At 39.0% G+C, this 20,557-nt stretch overlaps 1 protein-coding gene across 6 annotated transcripts; it reads left to right on the top strand.

Annotated features, from left to right (window-relative positions):
- Positions 1 to 1,113: 1,113 nt before the first annotated feature.
- opn4xb (opsin 4xb) lies at positions 1,114 to 20,444 on the top strand. 6 transcript variants are annotated; one of them, XM_054774677.1, is made up of 9 exons: positions 1,116 to 1,214; positions 14,530 to 14,663; positions 14,739 to 14,942; positions 15,030 to 15,201; positions 15,281 to 15,442; positions 17,546 to 17,653; positions 17,789 to 17,960; positions 18,681 to 18,821; positions 18,985 to 20,443. In XM_054774677.1, exons 2-9 carry the CDS (start codon positions 14,567 to 14,569, stop codon positions 19,363 to 19,365), a joined length of 1,437 nt encoding a protein of 478 aa, XP_054630652.1. In that variant the 5' UTR covers positions 1,116 to 1,214; positions 14,530 to 14,566; the 3' UTR covers positions 19,366 to 20,443. The 6 variants fall into 6 exon arrangements, with proteins under 6 accessions (XP_054630651.1, XP_054630652.1, XP_054630649.1 ...); XM_054774674.1 differs by lacking the exon at positions 1,116 to 1,214 and adding an exon at positions 5,424 to 5,781; XM_054774679.1 differs by lacking the exon at positions 1,116 to 1,214 and adding an exon at positions 5,767 to 5,781 and having other exon boundaries at positions 14,530 to 14,634.
- Positions 20,445 to 20,557: the final 113 nt, after the last annotated feature.

Genomic DNA, 20,557 nt, shown 5'->3' with positions numbered 1-20,557 from the left:
CAACTTTTTTCCTGGTGAAGAAATGATACATGACGTTATTCTCGGAAAATTGCAACTTGGTTTAGTATTTGCACCCTTGTGTGGAAACAGGAGTTCAGAACATTCAGCAAACAATAAGTGGTAATTTAAGAAAATAATTTCAGTCGTGTGACAGTAGAACTATAGCAAAATAATAAACATATTGCTAAAAATGTTCCAAATTACATTTCCAGTACTACTATTACTATTAATAATAATAATAATAATGGCAACTGGCATGAAAATAGGAGTTCAGAACATTTATAAAAAGACGTTGGAAAAATCTATCTCATAAATGACTAAAAAATACAACTTTTTAAAATAATTATTTCAATGGTAATTATTGTGGCAGTGGAGCTCTCATCACTGTAAACTACAGATACAATAATAACCATTATTCTCAGATTATTCCATATGTTTTCTAATTATAATAATAATAATAATAATCAGTCCTGTGTGTTTTTTGTATCACTCCCCCTCTGTTGTGTTGAAAAGCCGCCTGGCGTGGGGGAGGAATGATCTGCTCAGTCTTTCAGTGGAGCAGGACAGTGGTAGTAATCTGCCACTGAAGGGGCATCATCTCCCAACAGAAGAGCAGTTTCAGTGGCAGATTACTACCACTGTCCTGCTTCTGTTATTATTATTGTTATGATATGCTTGGTCTTTTTTTAAAAATACTCTTATAGCAATATTTCTTGAGTTTATCGGATTAAAGAATTCTTGAATTTTTTTTTTTTTTAATGTGTGGATTCTGTCGTCTGTAATGTTTTTTTTTTTCTTCCCTCAGGAATTTCTCCACTCCACAGTAAATGAGAGTTTTCCCGTGCAATCCAACATGCTGATATTTCCAAACATGTGACATTGTGATGTTGGTGGAGGTCCTCTGTGGTGAAGTATTGATCATCTTGGGGGTGTTGGTGGGGTTGATGGAGCACTCAATAGTAATTAGTGTCCTGCCACTGTGGGACAAAAGGGCAGCTGTTATGTGTAAACTAGAGCGTGGCACCAGCAGACGGCTTGTGTTCGCTGGAGTGTTGAGCTGCTCGCTCTCTTGCTCATTGGCATGGGCAACGCTCACCTCCATCGTCCACACTTGAACCCCATTGATGTCTTTGTTTTCCATTAACACCCACAAAGGTCATCCGCAGCCACCATAAAGGAGGCGGAACGCACAGACTCCGAAGAAGACACACACGGTAAGTTGTAAACAAAAAAACAAAAACAAATGAGAGGCTGCCAAGTTTGCCAAAGGTTGTTGGTCTTTTTAATATATGTTACAAAATGATCACATATTTTCACTCATTTTCTTAATCCTTTTTCATCTAAAATGAAAAAATAGTTATACATAAATAAAATAAAATTAAATCAAAAAATGAAATATATGTAATATTTTAAATAAAAAATAAATATGAAACAAATAAAAATGTGTATATTTTTCAACTGATATTTTTGCATGTATATTGTATTAGAAAATAAATACAAATAAGAGTAAATGAATGAATCCATGAAATAAAAATGTGTAAAAATATAAATGCAGTTTTGCATTACAGTCGCGGTTCAAACATCAATCCCTCAACGCTATTGTGGTTTTTCGAAAACGAATGAATGACTGTTTGTGGTTGACTATAGACTACTATTAGTACTAGTACTACTATTAGTGGAAAAACTATTTATATGTAGTATTCTGGCCACTAGGTGTCAGTAATCTTACATGTCATTAGATTAGATTAGATTAGATTAGATTAGATTACCTTCACACTGCATGTAGTCAGCCATGGCATGTTTGACACAACATTGTTTTTCTCTCATTCCATGTGGAAGTGGTACAGTTTTGGCTTCTTACTTTGTCCTTCTTCCCAACTCCATTTGAAACACTTTCTTAAAGGAAGACCACGTTTTTTGTTTTGTTTGGGTTTTTTTACATTTTGCCCGTCATTCGCAATCCTTATGTGAAACATGAACACATATTTCTTTCCCTTTTCTGTGCGTTCGAACAAGAGAAAATGAATTGGTATGAGCCAGCTAACAATGTACAGTAGATCATGGGAGGTACATATTTTGACGCAAAAGCCCTATCAAAAAGCCTTTAAAAAAAACATTTACATAACGGACCTGTATGTTAACCAAGCTACAATGATTTTTGTATCGTAGCAGCTAACACGAAAAACTGTATTTATCTGGCGTAGTAACATAACGCCTCGCTAGCCGCTAGTCTCAGCATCACAACGCTTCCAAGCCACTGCAACGAGATAGACAAAAGAGTGGATACTACTGGCTCCCAATTTGGCTACGAAGACTCAAGAAGGTGCTCGTTTGCTGTCAGCATTTTTTACCTGAGGACTGGAGCACAAGTCTGGAAGACACGGCCATCTCAGTGAGAGCGGACATCTTGTTGACGGAAGTAGCGTTAGCTCCCATGGGCTTCTGTATGTCAAATGAATGCGCCTAGGAAAGAAGGTTCGGTACTGTTTTAATACGGGAAGATACTGTAAGTACATGTTTTCATCAATGTACTTGTTAATGCATGATATCAGCGTATAGATAAAACAATAAAACCTTGTTAGAGGTTTTTATTAGAGGACTTCATAGTGGAAATGGGTACCTCACATGACGTGCATTGTTACTAACTTGTTTTCTCTCGTTAGAATGCACCGGAAAGGGACAGAAATATATGTTCATGTTGCACATAAGGATTGTGGATGATGGGCAAAATTCCCCCCAAAAAGTGGAGTTTTCTTTTCAGTTTAGAATGACTAAATTGGAGAGGCTAACTAATTAGCTGCTGGTTAGCAGGTTATAAAAATACAGTAGGATCACATGTGCATTGCATAACGTGACACCATAGGGATATTTCATTGATATTTCATTGATAAGACAACAACTTGGTTCAACCTGCACTGCTGTTTAACCTGCTGCCATTGAACCTTGTTTGAATATGTGCAAGTACCAGCTGTACTGCATACTCTGGATACATTAGAAGTTTTTTTGCCTCAGTGAAGTGAGTTATCGTCGTAGGCGAGACTAAGCTTTACACGACTCCCTGCTTTCATCTGGGTTTAATCCCTCTCAGACTTTCAACATGACTCCTTGTTTTCTACTTGTGTAACTTTTTACAGATATTTCAAATAATCTCAATTTTACTGGCTCATCGTGAGGCATTCAGGGTCCATCCCTCAAGTTAGCAAGTATGGTTCCTGGGCCAAAAAGGGCTATTTTGACACATGCTATCATCTGAACCAATAGAGGGACATGAGTTGGACTGATATGTTGTCAAATATGTGACGTGAACACAAGTCCAGTATGATTAGGTTATCAAGGCCAGCGGCGAATAATCCCTGGAAACATCTGTCATGTGCCGAGTGATGTAGCGCATATATGAATGTGCAGACACACGTGTACGTACGCATACAAACACATAAGAGTGATGTCATCGTCTGATTGCAGTGTTGCAGATTAAGGCTATCCCTGCTTGCAGAGGCTTAGTTTGCATGTCTGCCACTCTTAAGCTCTGCATTCTTCACCTCCCTCTTTCCCCCTTCGTCCTCTTTATCAATTTTGCAGCACCATAAAAAGCAACGACGTGCCAACGTGGCGTGCCAGACTCCTTCAAACCCCCGCAGAACATTTAGTACCTTCTGGAACATGCTCCACTTTTCTCCGGGTACTCCGGTTTCCTCCCACATTCCAAAAACATGCATGTTAGGTTAATTGGTGACTCTAAATTGTCCATAGGTATGAATGTGAGTGTGAATGGTTGTTTGTCTATATGTGTCCTGCCATTGGCTGGCGACCAGTCCAGGGTGTACCCTGCCTCTCACCCAAAAGTCAGCTGGGATAGGTTCCAGCATAGCCCTGCCACCCAAGTGAGGAGAAACGGTATAGAAGATGGATGAAATGATAATGGTAATTTTGTTTTATAAAAAAAAAAAAATACTAAAAAGTCTGAAAACAATTGTCTACTTAAAATATGCAACAGGCAGATATATCATTTTAATTTTAGTTTTTTAAAAGTAAATATAATGATACTGGTCATTTTAAAAAATGTTACAAAAACATTTCTAATGGTTGTGGGTAGAAAGTATATAATTCAATAAAGTGTATTAGGCTAAGTATATTACTTAGATATAATATAATAAATCTAATGAAAGTAAAACATATAATGGTGACATATTTTATTTATTTATTAATTAAAACATTTTTAATACAAAAAAGTCTCAGAATTGTCTGAATAATTGTCCGATTAAAAGTAACGGGCTGATGTACAATTATTTGTTTTAACTTTGTAAAGTTTTTAAATTATTTTTAAAATGTAATTTATTATTTTTTAATGAAAGTTAAGTATAATGATACTCTCATAATGTTACAAAAAAATCTTAGAATAGTTGTCTGTGGTTAAAAAGAATATCATTCAATCAGTGTAGGCTCGCATATCAGAATGATTTCTTTTATAAATACATTAGTTAGATTAAATCTAATAAATCTAATGAAAGAAATGCATATTATGCCGACATTTTTATTTATTTGTAAATACAATGATAATGTTTATGGTAATTTTATCCAACAACTTACAAAAACGTCTGAAATAGAATGTGTAACATACATATCAAATATTTAAATATGACATTGAGCATTGAAATCACTAAAAAGTCTTACAGTAGTTGTCTGTGGTATGAATATAGTTCCGATTTTATTATTTCAATGGGCGCCCTATTTAGCAACAAAGATGCAAAATACTAAACATGCAGTAATGCCGCATGACCGCAACATTGCTCAGTGATTAAAAATCCGACAGATACAAAAAAGTAGCAAATATTATTATTATTATTATTGTATTTTATAATATATTTTATGGTATTATTATAATAATGAGTCTGAAATTATGTATTTACCTTCTTAGCTCAGATCACGTACAGATAAAGCAATGATGTTGCGGCATTGCCATAAAAATGACCTTTGGCCTTTGGCTGCACCCAATCCGTCGTCTGATGTCATCCGCTATGCTGCTCACAGCCACTAGGGGGCATATTTGCATGGTGTCTGGGGTGCTACACTGTCATGTTTCTTTGTATTTCTGTGCAAGTGAGGAGATGTTCACAGTCGTGAAGCAGAATAATTGAGCACCAATTAGTCGCCCGGCTCCGTGGCTGATGTTTGCATGCGTGAGCCACCGAGGCCGTGATGTCACGGCATGTGCACGCAATACGGCTCTGGAGTGAACGATTCTGTGCGACGAGTCGCCCCGCGTCTTGTGTGCTGATAGTCATCGCAATGCTGCGTTACGTAAGCATCTGTTAGGAGAAGAGCTCAGGGCTGGGCCTGGTGACATAGAGGCTGGGGGGAGGCAGCGCCAGAGAGAAAGAGGGTGGAGGATGATGGGAGAGGAGGGAGGGAGGGAGGAGAGATGATCAGTGTGATGCACAGCTGGTGTGAGAAGCAAGTTGGTCTAGAAGGATGCTGCCTGCAGAGGATGTATGCTGTATTATCTTCTTGCCCATGGATCTGCTGAAGTTCCTTGACAAGTAGTCTGGAAAAAGCATGGAGGCCAAACCACAGCAGGTGGGACCTCTAAACCGACTCCCCGCGGCCGGCCGTCTGCATGTGGTCCACTGAGAGCATGGAGCCCGAGAAAGCTCACACCCAGAGCAGCTTCTTCCACAAAGTGGACGTACCCGACCACGCTCACTACATCGTGGCCGCGTTTGTCCTGGTGATCGGGACTCTGGGCATCACGGGAAATGCGCTGGTGATGTTCGCTTTCTACAGGTGAGTTGTGGATGCGGGGAACATTTTGAGATTTTTAAAAAAGGCTAAAACCAATCCAATGTAAATATGCTAAGACCTTGTTGCACTTTTGTTCCATTTTGGCCGTTTTCGTGTTGAATTGTAATTTTTTGAATGGGCGAAAACGAGTTGCGGACCGCACTGTGGACATACAAGAATTGGTATATACAACAACTGGTATTTGTATGTGTACACTGTCAACAAGAGGAAGTTTCTGCAATCTTCATCAGAGAGCACTTTGACGATACCGAGGCAGTCGACGGCAATGAATGGCTTTTATTTTGAAGACACACACTACATAACAGTAAATACTGTCCAGAAGTGCAATACAGTCGTCCCTCATATGTGAATTTCCGCGAATCAATGCGATTCAATAATGATAAATGGAATATTTCCTCAGTTATGGTATAGAAAATCTGTTTACCATCTTCTAAATACGGTTTTGAACATTACTAGAGCCCTCTACACATGGAATAACACCCCTATAGTCACCTTTACATTTGTATTACCCAGTACAAGAGATATAATCAGAGAAAATAAGACATTAGACATAAATAAGACAACACAGACTCACACATTAGCAGTTCCTTGTTTTTTTCCGGACAGCGGACTCCCTGCGGTGGCTATTGTCTCATCAATGTATTGTAACTCCTGCTGATGTGTGTCACAGTAAATGTGGACCTTAGTGGCGAGCGGAGAGATGTGTGGAGAACAGGAAGTGCCGTCGGATGTTCAGAGTTGAGTTTTAGCCTGTTGTGGGTTATGGCCCCAGCAGTAGATGATTATTATTATTATTGTGCCTGTTGTGAGATCATTTAAACCTGCAATACATGCCTGTTCTGGCCATCACGTCTGCTGCTTGTCTCAATGAACAATTACTGACACCTAGTGGCCAATGTAGTATATTACATTCACAATTAAAATGCTTCTTCTGCCTTGTATTTGTATCTTAGTTGCTTTAGTTTGTTCATTTAGCCATTTTTATGCTTGAAAATGTTTTATTTTGGCCAAGAATAAGTACAATTGACTTAAATATGCATAGTTTTTTAAAACCAAGAATAGGCCATATTCAACCACAAAACAGCGATCATTTATGAATTAATTTTTGATGAAATGCGATGTTCAAACGCCAATGTAGCGAGGGACGACTGCATCCCTATCAGTGTGTGTTTTTGAATGTTACATGTGAGTGACTGGAAACGTAGCATGCATACTTACATCCGTACCGTATAAAGTCCATCCCCACTATTTGTGGGGACTGCTAATAATGGATAAAAATGCAGAAACAAATGCCCTAAAGGTGCCTATTTCTGATACGCTAAACCCTCTCTCAGCCTCTCTCAGTTCAACACAATTTAAATTTGGTTTTACACATTGACAACCAACTACTGGCATACAGTATCGTAACCTGCAGTTACACAACATCACATGAGCCTTGTCAAAGCATCTTCCAGCTGGAAATCTTATGCAGGGGAGCGAATAGTGGGGGCTCTATTGTAGTTTAATATCGTATTGTGTTGTATCATACCCTCTCCGGGGCTGTACAGTGTCACACATATTCTATCCTACCTACTTTATTGTAATGTGTCTTACACAGAACAAACAAAAATGTCACAAAGGGCAAACCCCAGTTTCTGTATGATGAGTTTTTCATCAAAAATGTTCACCAAAATGTTGCCCCGGTTGTCATATAGCATTGCACGTAACAAACTAGTCCGTTTGCCCTGTGCTAAATTGTTCTGTGAAATTGTAGTGCCCGAACAAAAGCACCCTACGTGTTGCTGACTCACTGTCCGTGCATTTTTTTTTTTATTGAGGGTGACTGACAAATAACACGCCATGGGGCCAAAGAAAGTTGCGACTGTCAGCAATTTGATAAAGAAGGTGAGAAAGAGTAGGTATTAATATCTATGTTGCCAGGATGGACATAAAGTCAACAATCAACAATACGTTCCATCCATTTCTCATTTGTAATTATTTCACTGCTTTCTGCGTGTAAAACTATAATTGCTCTCTATAAAATGTATTTTTTGTTCATATTTTTGGGTGTCTGGAATGGATTTACATTATTTCCTATGGGAAAAATTGCCTGTGTTTTCGTATGTTTGGATTTTCATCTGATCTTTTGGAACAAATGAATAGCAAAAAGCGAGGTAGTACTGTACTGTAGGGATGCTCCCATCAGGGTTTTACGCTGCCAGTACCGATCGTCCATAAGTGAAATCGGCTGATACTGATACCAATCACATAAATCAAGCATACATTTTGAAATGCACAATTGGCTGTATCGGGGGCCCCCAACGTTTTTTCTTGTGAGAGCTACTTTTACAAAACGAAAATGGCCACGAGCTACTCATTTTTGTTTTCATAGCTTATTTGAACCCCCAAAAAGAACGAATGTGCTTGTTTTACCAGAACATGAACAAAATGCTGCTATCCACAACTCACATTCTGTATTTCACTATGCATTTCTTTCTAGTGTTCTCACATGATTAACTGAAAACCAGGCGCCTCATGTGGTCGTGGGGGGCTTCCTGGTGTCCACGGGCACCACGTTGGTCACCACTGGGCTATATGATATGAAAGGGGAACCATCAAATTTAGAAAAAAACATATTTGACTTACTTTTTCCAAAATCACTGGTGAAACTTAGATCAGGCGCCTTCTTTAAGGGGAATTTGGATGCAAGAGCAGCTTGATGGCGCTCCAGCAGGACCCCCGGGCGGGCGAATGTCATTGGTCTAGATGTGTGGCGGCGTCTCTGTGTCCACACTGAGCAGAGGGACGGGCGGAGTTAAACGTGCTGTGGTGCTCTCAGAGCCGATTCTTTCGTGAGAAACGTTATGATATATTTTTGGAGCTGTTCATTGAGGTTTCAATAAATCCATTTGAATAATAAACATTTGATATCATGTATTTCATACAATACACATAATTTGGTAAGGTAATAATTTAAGACCAAAAAATTTGAGGAGCCACTTGGGAGCCGAAGGAGCCGTCTCTTTTTAATGAGCTGAGCCAAAAGAGCGGAAATTTCCATCAATGTTTTTGCTTTGTGAAGGGAAAGTGAGTGGGAGATGGTCGCTATAGGCTGGATGCTGCAATGGGGGCGGAGCTGATCGGTGAAGGTGATGGGCGTTAAAAAGCAAGTATCACATCACACCGTACCTTAATGGAACATACATATCGTGTCGCATTGCATCTTAAGTGCAGACCAAAGAAGAAACAAAGTATCGAATGTGTCATTCCGTATCGTGCCATATTTTATAGTATCAGATCCTACTGTAGTGAATCATAGCATATAGAATTGCATTGTATCTTACTTTACTATATCGCATGGTAGCATATCTTAGCATACTGCATCGTACTCTACTCTATCTTAAGATGCAAAGTGCAGGCCAAAGAAGAAAAAGGAAATAAAATGCATCTTATGTCATACAACACTGTATTTTACAGTGTTGGATAATTGTATTGTATCTTTCTGTGCCGTATCACATTATATTGTACCCTAGTGTACTGTACACCAGTGGTCCCCAACCTTTTTTGACCCACGGACCGGCTTGTGTTCCCACAAATCTTTATCCAATCTTTATTATAGCGATCTAATTGGTCTTATTTATGATGTATTGTGTAAAACTATGACATGAATAACATCGAATTAAAAGCCCAAAATGAATGGCGACCCACCATCCACCAGTTCAAGTTCCAGCCAAGTGTTTCCAGAGAGATTCTTACATGGCTGTTTGACGTGTGTGGTAAAAGGCAGTACGCTAGCATGAATTCACTTCAGACAAATGTGGACATTAGCACTCAATAAGTCATCAAAACTTACCTTTATGCATTCCCACATACTTGTATCAGCATTTGACACCAAATATGAGGTGAAAGAAAAATGGATTTATTACCTTTCAGCGAAAAACTAAAAAAACACATGCATGTTTTTCATTGATTGTGATTTTTTTTTTTTTTTTTTTTAAATACTGTTGCATTATCCAGACTTCAAGCGACCTCTTATTTATGTTTATGTGCCATTGATGTTAATAGTTTCCTGGAACAGGAAATGGGTCAGGGGGTGAAAGAGTGTGTGTGTGTGTGTGTGTGTGTGTGTGTGTGGTGGTCTTGTCAGGAGCTTTTATACCTCAATTCCCCATCACAATAGTGGAGAGATTAAAAGGCATTATGTGGTGTTGATCATTTGTGTCCAACTAAATGACTTACATAGACACACACACACACAGAATGCATATACTGTAGATTGTCATAAAGTAAATGAATTGTCTTAATGGCGGTTGAAGTGAGATGTTTGCCTACGTGCTGAATGAGTAAGAGAATGAATTGAATAATGCAATGCACATGCACAAACCTACACTTAAACATGCATGCCAACGCCCACGGTGATATAATGTGCTCTCTTTGGACTATTACATTGAGTCCCTTGACCTAAATGCAATTTATGATCTCATTCTCTATCACTAACCTAAGCTAGTACCTCAGACGGGCACAAAGTCGAACAAATCGGAGTTAAAAGTGGCAAAATATCTCAAAAGTCAGAAAAATAAGTTACATCGCGGTTCAAATTTCATAGCTTCATTCCATTGCGTTTTTTTTCCCAAATATATGAATGAATGAATCATGATGTTTCCAGGTTGAATATGACCCATTAATTAAAAAAGAAAAAAGCATTTAAGCAGATTTGACGTATCTTTGGGAAGTATTTTCAAGCATAAAAATGGCTAAATGAACTAACATAGAAAGACAAGGCTTTAAAAGACCAGTGACGAGCGGTCGGGGGAGGCAGGTGAGGCAGAGCTTGTCATGATGAAAAACAAAAGAACAACAACATATGATAAATATTAATATTTGTCCACAGAATTGTATTGTAAATGCATTTTCTGTATGATTACAATGGTTTTTAACATTTTCTTAAGTAAAAGATGAGGCCGTCGTGAGCGAGCCCCACCTACCATCAGAGTGCACACTGAGTTGGCTCGTGGCGCTTGCCACTTTGTTTGTCAGCATGTCGGCAATAATATACAGTAATGTCGCAGCAACGTTTATTATACACCATGACTTTCTGTAAGTGTGACGTCATACGGGGAGGCAGTTGATCCTGAAGGGGTGGGGGCGTCCGTGAGCTGGAAGGTGCTTGTAACTAACGTCCTTTCATAGAGGAAAAGCCAGCATTTTTGTAAAAACTATTGAAATACACAAACAGCAGTGCCGGCTTGAGAAGAATTACAAACAAGTCAAATGCAAGATATTTTTATGCCCCGCTGTATGAATGAATGAATTTGAATGCAAGGTTTACAATCTTGTAAATACGTTTAACATTATTAGAGCCGTCTAGACATGAAATAACACCCCTGTAGTCACCTACATAATATAAGCCCATTTAAGCCCCTACATTGACCTTGTAGGGGAGCAGAATCGATGGCAGACAGGAAGTGACGTCAGGGGTTCAGAGTTGCGTTTTAGCTTGTAACATTAACCGATGTTATTACGATGATGATGATGCTTACTATGACTATTATGTTATTATTCTTGTGCCTGTTGTGAGATCATTTAAACTCTGCAATAAAAGCCAGTTGTTCCAGTCTGGTGCTTGAGTGGTTGGTGTCACCCAACAATTACTGACGCTTACATTCACAAGTTGGGGTCTTAATGGCTTATACTGTATTTGTATTTTTAGTGCATTTAGCCATTTTTATGCTTGAAACTGCTTAATTCGTGCAAAAAATAAGTAAAATTCGATGAAATATGCATATATATATTTTTTTTTACCAATAGGCAGCAGTCAACAACAAAACAGCGTTCATTTATTAATTATTAATAGGTACGAATGTGAGTGTGAATGGCTGTTTGTCTATATGTGCCCTGCCATTGGCTGGCGAACAATCCAGGGTGTACCCCGCCTCTCGCCCAAAGTCAGCTGGGATAGGCTCCAGCATACCCCCGCGACCATAATGAGGAGAAGCGGTATAGAAGATGGACGGATGGATGGATGAATCCTCTAAAGGTGAACCGTGATAGGGCGAGGGAACACTGTACTTCATATACAAATAAAAGGTCAGATCGCAAATGTTTTCTGGTTAATTAAACAAAAATAAATGAATAAATGGGTCTGAGTATCTGAAAACATTTTGAAAAAATTTTTTTGGTTTTCCTCTTAATGAGCAACCTGTACTAACATAAAAAAAAAAACCCAAAGGAGTCAGTGCCTCACCAGCCATTGAACCTCATCGCATGTCACTGCATGTGATGATGATCTTAAATCCAAATTCTGCCCCTTATTGTGATTTTGGAGGTTTTTTTGGGACCATTAAAAACAAAACAACTGAGCAGCGACTAATAAAAGCCATGTGAACTCCAGCCAGACGCTTTGATGCAGTGATAAAGCACTTTGGAAAGAGATGAGAATAAAGCTGCATTAACTTTTAAGTGTTCACATCAAGAGACAAGACCAACCAGTAGTGGCTCATTCAGGTTTAGCATGTAATCCTGCAAATTAGACCAATAACCATCACAACTACTCAACTCAAACCTCAAATGACACTAATCCAACTCTGATCTCTTTGCCCATTTAAGGGTGCGCTTGCTTCACATTCCAAAAGTTAGCACCCTGTTAATCACATACACTTTTGATGCTGTTTTGCTGGGTGGTAGCAAACAGGCACACGCTTTAATTGGAAGAGCTGTGCCCGTGAGCAAACAACAACATGGCCAAGTTCATGCAGAGTTGACTGTTTCTGCATGGATCTTATGTCTGACTGATGCAGAGGCCACAAAGCGAACATAATCTCATGCATAGGTCATATTTGGAGTTGACTTGATAAAATAAGATAGAAGAATGCCTTCCTTGGTGGTTAGTGCAGCTGGCGTGTGTAATGCACAGTAATCTAACATCAGTCCTGTTGGGGAGAGCGGCCAAGCCAAATAGCTTACGTCATCATATAAACACAAGAGACGTGTTTAGATGATGGCCAGAGGATCAATCCCAACAAATGTGCCACAGCCACACTTTGCCCTGTTAAATGACGCTCCTCCCTGATACACGGTTAAACAAACAAAAGGAATGGTATGTCCGGCATGTGTGACGTACTACATATGCAGATATGTACAGTATATACTGTGCCCATTGTACTTACAGTACGTTTACTATACTAAACTAACATTTATTTTCATACCTTTTCATATTTTTTGTATGTATTTATGTATGAAATATTATTTGCATTTCATTTCCAGCATTATTTACATGTTTTTTATTTAGTTTTTAAGATTTGCTTTCCCTCTTAGAAGTTTTAAAAAATATGTATTTTCATCAGTAACTTTTATTGGAAAGTACCATATTGTTACGTTGATTACTCTCTGACAGAATCAATCCAAAATGTATTGTTTACTTTCATACATTTTCACATTTGATCAATTTGTATGTATATCTGTTATTTTAAAATATAATTTCTATTTAATTTTCAGCCCTATTGAAATATATATATATATATATTTTTCCCCCCTCTGAGCAACTTTTTTTTTTTTTTTTTTTTTTTTTTTTACAACATTTTCATCAATAACTTTTTTTGGAACGTACGATATTGTTACATTGATTACTCCTTGACCGTATCAATCAGAACTGAGCATTATATTCTCCAGCAATTGCTTTTGCTTTGTTTCTTTTTACTCCCATACTAAACAAACAATTCTTCAGAAACTTCAGTTAATTTTTTATTTGTATTTTTTTTTTTAGATAAAAATGCGAAGCAATACATTTATTTATTTATTGCCATTGAATTACCCCACCCCGTTCCGTAATGCAACTGATAAGAGTCCATTTTGTGTAATTGTATCATCAAAACTCATGAACTAGGAAGTAGCATGTTGGCTAACCAACAAGCAGACAAACATAAATGCGAGACTTTTTGTGCATTTTTTGAGGGGAAATTACTCTTTTTGCTGCAACATGCACAATCAAACTCTTTACTTAAGTGGCCCCAGCAACTAAGCGGAACTACGTTCCTCGTAACGGATCTCCAACCAGAACAGGGCTCACGGGACCAATTTGGGGGGGGGGTAAGTCACTGTTGATGCACTACACTGCTGATGGGGATGTCATATAACTTCATGTCAAAAAATCGCAACTATCCCTTTAAGGCCCTGTCCACACAAATATGGATAGTTTGAAACCGAATATTTGGCCTCTCATCCACACACATACGGAGGTTTTTGTCCTTAGAAATTGAGCTTTTGGAAAACTCCGACCAGGGTGAAGATTTTTCAAAACTATGGCTTCAGCGTCGATGGCGAAAACAGAGCTTTTGGCTTGTTGCTGACAGACGACGTAACAATTATGTGCCGTTACTCCCACATTAGAGAAGTATAATTGAACGTGTGCAATGGCTAACGTAACATTGCTGCTTTCAAGCATTCTGAAATGACTTTTTGTGTGGATAAGAGTCGACATACGCATACTTTCGCTTTACACTGATGAACAAAGGCGCCATGGTGGGCTTTGGAGGACGCTATACTGCTGCTGTTTTGCTCGCCAAACGGCTCTGACACCCCAACGATGGCAATTCGGGACAAGATAGTTTTAAAGTGGCGTAAATTTCTGGTTAGCAGGACAGAGAGTCTGGTCTTTTGTGTTTGTGGACATCGAGTGAGTTGATCGACTGCAACTCTAATGAAGTGAACTTTGTTGCCTACTAAACTTTCCCTTGTGTTTGTGTTTCCCCTTAGCAACAAAAAGCTCCGTAGCCTGCCCAACTACTTCATCATGAACCTGGCTGTCAGTGACTTCCTCATGGCCTTCACGCAGTCGCCCATCTTCTTCATCAACTGCCTGTACAAAGAATGGGTCTTTGGAGAAATGGGTGTCTATCTCTGCCTTTTGTTTTCCCAAGCAGTAAAAGTCCGAAATGTTAAATGTTCCTCTTGTTTTGCTATAGGCTGTAAGATGTACGCTTTCTGCGGCGCCTTGTTTGGCATCGCCTCCATGATAAACCTCCTGGCTATCTCCATCGACCGCTACCTGGTGATCACCAAGCCGCTGAAGGTCATCCACTGGAGCTCCAAGCGAAGGACCACACTGGCCATCATCATGGTCTGGCTGTACTCTCTGGCCTGGAGTCTGGCTCCCCTTGTGGGATGGAGTGAGTCGTTTGCCCTAAGTTTCTTAAGAAATATTTACATAGTGCTTACATACAGTTCATATTTATGATTCTGTCCTTTTATTTTAGGCTCTTACATCCCAGAGGGCCTGATGACATCGTGCACATGGGACTACATCACATACTCGTTGGCCAACAGGAGCTACACCATGATGCTGTGCTGTTTTGTGTTCTTCATCCCGCTCTTGATCATTTTCTACTGCTACCTCTTCATGTTTCTGGCTGTCAGGAAAACTAGCAGGTGAGGAGGAGAAGGGGGAATCTGATTTTCTGTTTCGTTACTTATCAAAGCTTGAACTTTCTTGTTGTGTCGTTGTCAGGGAGGTAGACAGACTGGGAACCCAAGTGAGGAAGTCCACTTTAATCAAGCAGAAATCCATCAGGACTGAGTGGAAGCTGGCCAAAATCGCCTTTGTGGTCATCGTGGTTTATGTCCTCTCTTGGTCGCCGTACGCCTGTGTCACACTGATTTCCTGGTCTGGGTAAGATTTATGTTCTGTACTCTTATTGTAATAACTATAATACTAGAAAAATGTATTATCATTTTAAAACTTTGTTTATAACACTTTTGTTTTGACCGCCAAGTGTTTGTTTATTGACAATGTAAACTGGCTAGCAAAGTCTTTGCCTGCTAGTTAGTATACTGCAAACGTTTTCCAGCAAGCGCCACATAGTGACAAATGAAAGGAATGAAAGGAGCACTTTGATATTTTGTAAAGTAACACATGTAGATATGCTAACAAGTTAGATATATTTCAAGAAAAAACTACATCTCAGCTTTGTGATATCGGTGAAAAGGGCATTATTAGAATCAACTTTGCTCTTTTGTTTTCCTGTTTTTGCTGTTGTTTTTTTTTAAATTTTCCAAATATTTAAACTTTCTTCTTAAATCATCTTCATAAATGTTCTTTTCGTAATATTATGACTTTATTCTTGTAAAATTATTTAAACTATATTTTTCTTGTTTATTTCTCATATTACAACAGTAAAAAATGTTCTTAAATATTTTAACCATGTACTGCTAAAATGACATTATTTTTTCTCATAACATTAGTATTAGTATTAGTAAATTCTCATAAAATTAATTTCTTATATTTCACATTATTCTTGTAAAATGACAGCTGTTTTTTTTTTTCAATTTTCCAACTTTCTTTTTAATATTATTAATTAATATCCATAATATTTGGACTTTATTAAAGTCAACCTAATTTTCCAAAAATTACCATTTTATTTGTTGTTTTGTGTGTCATTATATTATGACTTTTAAAAATTATATATTTTTTCTTTAATATTTATTTATTTAATATATTTCTCGTAACTCTTATGACCTTTTCTCATTTTTTTCTCTTAATATTTTGACTTTATTCTTGTAAAATTACTGATGTTAACATTTTTGCTGTTTTTAAAATTGTCTTGTTTTTTTTTAATTTTCCAACTATTTCAACTTTCTTCTTGTAACTTTTCTTTTCGGAATTCTGACTTTATTCCCATAATATTTTGACTTTATTCTCATCACCTAACTTTTTCTGTAACCTAATTTTCAACAGAATATCATTGAATTGTTGTTTTGTCTTTTTCTCAAATATTTATTTATTAAATATATTTTTCGTAAGTCTTATGACCTTTTTCTCATTAGAGTAGAATTTAGAACTTTAGTATTGTAAAATTACTACTGATTTTTCTATTTGTGCTGGGTTTCCACCCTTTGTTTTCTTGTTAAATTATGTTTTTAGAATAATAAAAAAGGGCCAATAAAAAAACTTTGACTTTGGACACCCCGGTATACTGCATAACAAATACTACAAGTCCCAGAATGCATTGCTGGTGTGTTAGCCATCCCTTTGACTAAGGCAGCTACTACAAAAACTGTTTTGGATTGTGTTGCTCGTCTGTAATTTTCCATACAGTACCACAGTAAGCCAATGTGACTAAGTAGTTTGATTTTAAGCGTAATAATAATAATAATGTGTATGTATACTGTATATTTAACTGAACACCTTTTTGGATGGGTGAAAAAGGTTGAAGATTGTTCTAAGGGCTTCTAATATTAACCTATTGAGAAACCCTTTGTATTGTAGTAGCTGGTCTGGATCTGTTTGGTACAATTGAACAGTTTTTACTCTGTGAACAGGAATGTAATATTTAGAAAAATGTCCAAATTATCATAGAATATCTTGTTATGCAATATTGAGGCCGAGCATCCCAGGACGACTGACATCCAGGAGCAGATGATAAAAACGTTTACACAATTTTTCGCAGCACGCTCCTCCTCCTATAAGCAGAGTGGGTGAAAATGCGCAAACACGGGGGCTTGGATATATTTGATATTATCCGTTTTCTGCTCATTCAAAAGTGGGAAGGAAGCCTCTGCACACGTGCCAACACACAAACAGATGACACATTTTGGCTAATCCAGTGGCCCTCACGAAGCCTTGATTATGTAACGAAACATCAGAAGATCAGGGCAACTTTGAGCCGCACTCCACCACACAGGAAAAAAAAAGACGCTTGGATGGTCATAATCTTTGCCATCTACAATGGCAACGACAAGATTTAATCTGATTTTATCCCTCTGTCTCACCCAGGCATGCCAACATCTTATCGCCATACTCCAAAGCTGTACCTGCTATCATCGCAAAAGCCTCCACTATCTACAATCCTATCATCTATGCCATCATTCACAATAAATACAGGTAATCAATGCAACCACCTTTTACTGGATGTCCTCCACTAGTGACAACTGGGTTGAAATATAGCAAATCTCCCATTAAAAGAGAATGCACATTGATGCATGGTATGGTTTGCTCATAATTGTTTGTTGTACTTAGGATGACCCTGGCGGAGAAGTTTCCCTGCTTGTGGTTTCTGTCCCCCGCCCCTCGGAAGGACTGCACCTCCTCCTCTATCAGTGAGTCCTCCTTCAGGGACTCCGTCATCAGTCGCCAGTCCACAGCGTCCAGGACTCACTGCATTAGCACGTCCTTGAAATACACTGACACGGTAAATAAATTAAATAACATTACATCTTTTGAACATCCCATAAGGGGGTCTTCAGTCATGCTCTGAGAAGTGAGAGGGGGGCCGCCCCACAGTGTTGATGTGCTCTTTTCCACAGGGGGTTGAGAACTCGCAACCCTTCAGGCCAAAGCCTTGAAGATTGTACCAGAACCCTTATGCGTACAGAAGGATCCTTGTAATTGTCATTACTTCCTCTCCTCACTAAGTGAGCAGGTGTGGTGTATTAGGAAAAGTGTCATATGGATCTCTTCAGGAAAGACCTTCATCACATACCAAAAGTGTGGATCAAGATTTAACCTTGTGGAGTTGGGTTATCAGAGTGTCGTCTTTTTTTGGGCCAAACGTTGTTGCCATGCTCTGCCTACACGCATTCACGACGCTTCGCAATTTAGCTTGGGCCATCCGTCCAGTGTACCTGATTTCAATTTGACTCTAAACGGACCTACTGTACGTCTTAGGAGGTGTTCGTTCAAGTACGACTCTTGGGAATACATGGCCAAAATCATCTGAAAATGGACGCTTCGATGCAAAATGGAGGTCCTGTTTATTTTATGGCATGGGCTCGTGAGGCTCATTGGTGCTTCTCATGACAGATATGCAGTATGTGTGTGTCTGTATTATTGATATCATTCTATCAATAATAGAATGATAACAGATCTTAATGTATACTGCGCTCACACTGGTTTCCATTACCTCCTGCAGGTACTGGGGGGTGTGGAGATGGAGCATTTGGGCAGGAGGTCCGGTGATTCCTTCAGGAGCGTGTCGTCCTACCATCAGCCCAGCAGAGGCAGTTCTTGCAGGAGGCAATCAGAGCGCAATTCCGCTCATAAAGCGGAGAAGGTGAGAGGACACAACGTGAATAGGTTCATGCAACAATTAAATCCATGCATGTACCTGTTGACCATACATTCATTTAATGATTATTTTGATCTCATGCACATATAATTTCTGTTCTGTCTTTTGTTTTTGTTTGTTTGTTTTTTTTGTTTGATTCCACCACCAGCATCCATGTACCATGAATGACTCATCCAGCAGCTGTGAGCATGAACTGGTTTCTAGCACTCTCACCAGCGCCACTCTCCCCTTACTAGTTCTTACCAGGAGGCGGAGTCGCAGTCTGACCCATACAAACTCAGGGAAGGACGCCAATAGGCCGGCCGGCTACAAGAGCAGCTCGGCCGACTCCCTTAGCGTTGGAAGAGTCCCGGCTGCTGAGTCGCAGACGCAACAGGGTGTCCCTCGCATTGTTGTCATCAGTCCCACATCTGAAAGCAGACTGGTCCACCAAGATAGCCTCTGCTTGGAGGAGGTGATGGAGAACAATGCTTTTGTCAGCCTCAACTTCTCATCAGAGGTCTTGGAGGCGGTCGAGCTGCTATCCTGACCTCTCGAAGGACTCAATTTAACACCGTTTCATGCTCTTTTCCACTCCTATGGTCTTCCACTGCACTACTTTCACCACGACTGGCAACATTTTTCAAGGATTTCATGGCCTAAAACCTCTGTGGGGAGGAAAAAGGCCAACCACAAACTGGAGCCTATCCCAGGTGACTTTGGCAAAATATAGACTACATCCTGGAGGGAAGCGCTACACTACCAAGCAAAGCCACTGGAATGAGCCCCTGGAATGAGCTTGTGAATGTATGATTAACCCACTTCCTGTCGTCACTAGGTGGCGCTGTGATGTATTGGGAAAGGTGGCATGTGGCTGGCTTCAGCACAACACCATCATGCACAAGATGCACAAGACGTTTGGTTAAGATCTGACCTCTGGATCTGAGTTAATAGAGATTTGTGCTGTTTGGCGAAACACAAAACTTTTGCCACAATGCTGCACCCATACGTGTTAACGAAACCTCGAAAACGTCACAATTTAGTTTTGTGCATCTGTCCAGATTACATGGTTCGAATTTGATATTAATTAGACCAAAGCCCTAGGAGGAGATTGTCGAAGTATGCCCTGTGAAAATGGACCAAATCACATGCAAATTGATAATTTCATACTATTCGCTTTACATCATGGGTTTTTAAAGCATTTATGCGCGCTCTGTTGTGATACATACCAAATGTCACGTCATGAGGTGAAAATGGTTGCGGGGGCTGAATAAGATTAATAGGCAAGTCATCAGTATGGAACTTTGCAGTGGATTCAGGTTAAACTATATATAAAAGACTGGATTGGTTATCTCTTTCTGAAGCTGTATTTTTCAATACACTGCAGCATTTTCCATGCAGAAGGATTCTAATGGTAAAATCTTAAGTATAGAGTATGTTGTTATTACTGCTTTTGCCAGAATGGACTTTTTGGAACTTTTCAGGTAGTCGATCATTAGTAGGTTATTGATATTGAAATGAATTTCATTTTATTTGTGGTGCCCTCAAATATTGTGCTCATTGTTTGGATGCTGTACACAAAGTCTCCATAAATCCTTTGTATATGCAGTAAAAACACAAATTATGTTATTATTATGTTGTTGTTTTTTTTTTTTAACTTATCAGCCTTTTAGCATAACAGCATCCCACAAGGAAATGCTGAACCCGCTCTTGAGACGAAACAGAAGATGCTCTTTTTTTAA

Source organism: Dunckerocampus dactyliophorus, chromosome 4 (assembly GCF_027744805.1).
Source record: "Dunckerocampus dactyliophorus isolate RoL2022-P2 chromosome 4, RoL_Ddac_1.1, whole genome shotgun sequence".
Lineage (NCBI taxonomy): Eukaryota > Metazoa > Chordata > Actinopteri > Syngnathiformes > Syngnathidae > Dunckerocampus > Dunckerocampus dactyliophorus.
This window is presented reverse-complemented; position numbering and strand designations above follow the sequence as displayed.

Excerpts from the sequence above, each read along its gene's own strand:
- opn4xb (XM_054774673.1), top strand. The coding sequence starts at position 5,615 with ATGTGGTCCACTGAGAGCATGGAGCCCGAGAAAGCTCACACCCAGAGC. Across the intron at positions 5,782-14,529 it reads GTGATGTTCGCTTTCTACAG|CAACAAAAAGCTCCGTAGCC; the intron begins GTGAGTTGTGGA and ends GTTTCCCCTTAG. Across the intron at positions 17,654-17,788 it reads ATCATTCACAATAAATACAG|GATGACCCTGGCGGAGAAGT; the intron begins GTAATCAATGCA and ends TGTTGTACTTAG.